Consider the following 2,395-nt stretch of genomic DNA (forward strand, 5'->3'; position numbering starts at 1 on the left):
CTTCCAGAAATAAACCCCTGCTAGTTATACCGTTACCCGCTTAAGAGGAATAGGCTGGTTTATTCTGCAGTAACTTCCTGCTCCATAACTGACTTTGTGAGCCAGGAGAAGCAGATTTCCCGACCAACAGACTGACTTTGACGGATGACTCAATAGCAACGAGCTGCAGGTCTTTGACTCCGCCACGAGTTCAGAGCTGATGAAGGCTTGTTTTAAAGTGGTTTTAGGAATCTGTGCAAAATGACCCGAGCCCAGCCATAAAGGCTCTCAAGAGCACAAGGGACAAGAGCTGCTACAAGCTACTGAAGAGCTGACGGAGAAAACAAAATTACTGCTGTCTCTGTACATATCCGAGATAAAACTCCTGGATCTCAGGGTTGTAATTGCATTAATATTTGATAATTAATAAAGCACGGAAGCGGATTGTACTCCAATGGGCAAATAAGGCTGATACGATTATAAACTCATTTCTTCCCTCAACACTACCCTAGCACAAATTGCTTTTTTTTGCTGGTCTTTTCTTTAATCCACAGAGGCTGGAAGAGTCTTCCGAAAGGAACTAAAACCTAGGGTACAGCCAGCTCCACCCGCCTCAGAGCCCTACGGGGTCCTCCCTGCAAAGCCCGAGCACTCTGCAAGCCGCCTCGCCCGCAGAACGCGGGCCTGGCTAGGGACTGCTTCCCTTCCCTGCCGCTCATGTCACTCCGCTAATATTTGCGGAGAGGTCGCACACCAGAGGCGACCTTGCCAGTCTGAAGCTCCCCTGCAGAGGAAGTCAGATACAGCCAGTCACTTTTGCTGTCTTAATCTAGCATGAACTACTCACGCCGACCGGCTACAAAGTTTTATTTAAAAGAAGAAAGCCCCAAACTGGGCCGACTTTCGCATCCTTCCCAGATGTATTCTTCTACTTTGGAGACCCCAGCGAGTAGCACGCTGCGAAGCAGCACCCTAATTCTACATAGAATACAATGGAACAAACCACGGCAAGTTGAAGGAGTATCTTCAGTCTCGTTAAAGGAGAGCCCGATCAGAACGCAACCCGGATTTTTACCAGAATTTAACGCGGTCCAACATTTCGGCTGCAATTCTGGTGTATGCAACGCTTCCCAAACCGTGAAAATGTTTTCCCTCGTTTTACCTACCTAATTAGGTAAGGGAAGAGTAAATGACAGGCCAAGCCAGAATTATAACGCTCTTTTGCCGTTCCGCAGGGAGATTCCCCATCCTCTCCCCAGCTCCAAAACGGATCTTCGAGCCTGCCTTCTCCAATAAATCACGTGCAGAGCTGAGAGCAAGAGCACTCCTCTGCAAATGCTCCTGCGCCCAGGCAGGGAGTGAGAGGACACTGCTGAAAAGCCCTCAGACGCTGGCCGTTTGGGGGAGAATACTTTTTTTTCCCCCCCCCCCTAAACGCGAAGCAAATCCTGCAGAGAAAGAGCAAATCTCAGTTTGAGAAAAGCCGAGATTGAAGTTCTCGAGTGCCATCTTTAAGCTGAAAAACTGAAATCTCTTTCCACTGAGCGCTCAACAAAACCATTCCCTTTGGTCTTAAACAAAGGACCGACACGCTTAGACTAAAAGCACCCCGAAGAAAAATAAAAAAAGCCCACAAGAATTTGAACTCCGGATTTCCAGGAGGCATTTTTCGTTTCGTTTTCCACCCTTTGCTTTCCATACCAACACTGACATCTATACACCCGGCTGGAAGCGTATGCTGGAGCCCAGACTCCGCGAGCCACCCTGGCAAAGGCAGAAGCGCCGGCGGGAGCCAGCCGGGCGCCTCGCATTTCACGTGGGGTCCGTCAAGGTCACCGTCACGCACAGGACGCGTGCGTGACAGTCCAACCGCGCCGACGCATCCGCGCGGAGACTCCCAGCCCAAGGAAGAGGCAGAGGGCACGGATGTTCGCAGAGGCACGTTTCCCAGAGAACTTAACAAGCTTCAAGAGTCCGAGAAGCCTAAAATCATCTAATATTATACAAACACGTGTCAAATCTTCCCCGAGTGCCAGAATTTGTCAGCTTTCCCTGTCAACGAGCACAGAAGAAAAACACGCGTCAAGAGGAGCGTCGATTTGAAGAATTAATTAACCGAAAGAGGCAACGACAAGCCCAGGGGGTGCACGTGCATTACGTACCGCACATTTCGCAGCATTACACGGCGTAAATTCAAAGCCACAGCGAGAACAGCGCAGCACGGGCTCGCGAGATGAACCCGGCGCGGCAGGTCTGCCGCAACGCAAAACCCCCCCCGAGGCCGCCAGCAAAGGCGAACTGGGTCAGAAGCGTTAAGCGGGGGCGTTCGTAGCGCAAGACCTTGGGAAAGGAGAACGCGGAGGCTGCTCGCTAGCAGAGGCGTGGGCAAGCGAGGGCCAGGAGCAGGCGGGGTTCA

At 51.3% G+C, this 2,395-nt stretch overlaps 2 protein-coding genes across 2 annotated transcripts in view; both read right to left on the minus strand.

Annotated features, from left to right (window-relative positions):
• LOC103925429 (cytochrome c oxidase subunit 5A, mitochondrial) overlaps positions 1-2,148 on the minus strand; it is a 5,596-nt gene extending 3,448 nt beyond the window's left edge. The window contains exon 1 of the mRNA XM_009334146.1: positions 2,142-2,148. Within this exon, the coding sequence (XP_009332421.1) occupies positions 2,142-2,148 (7 nt within the window). The remainder of the gene's footprint in view (positions 1-2,141) is intronic.
• A 24-nt stretch (positions 2,149-2,172) lies between these two features.
• RPP25 (ribonuclease P/MRP 25kDa subunit) overlaps positions 2,173-2,395 on the minus strand; it is a 5,068-nt gene continuing 4,845 nt past the window's right edge. Inside the window, exon 2 of the mRNA XM_009334147.1 lies at positions 2,173-2,319. Within this exon, the coding sequence (XP_009332422.1) occupies positions 2,173-2,319 (147 nt within the window). The remainder of the gene's footprint in view (positions 2,320-2,395) is intronic.

This window comes from Pygoscelis adeliae, unplaced genomic scaffold (assembly GCF_000699105.1).
Source record: "Pygoscelis adeliae isolate BGI_AS28 unplaced genomic scaffold, ASM69910v1 Scaffold861, whole genome shotgun sequence".
Taxonomy (NCBI): Eukaryota; Metazoa; Chordata; class Aves; order Sphenisciformes; family Spheniscidae; genus Pygoscelis; species Pygoscelis adeliae.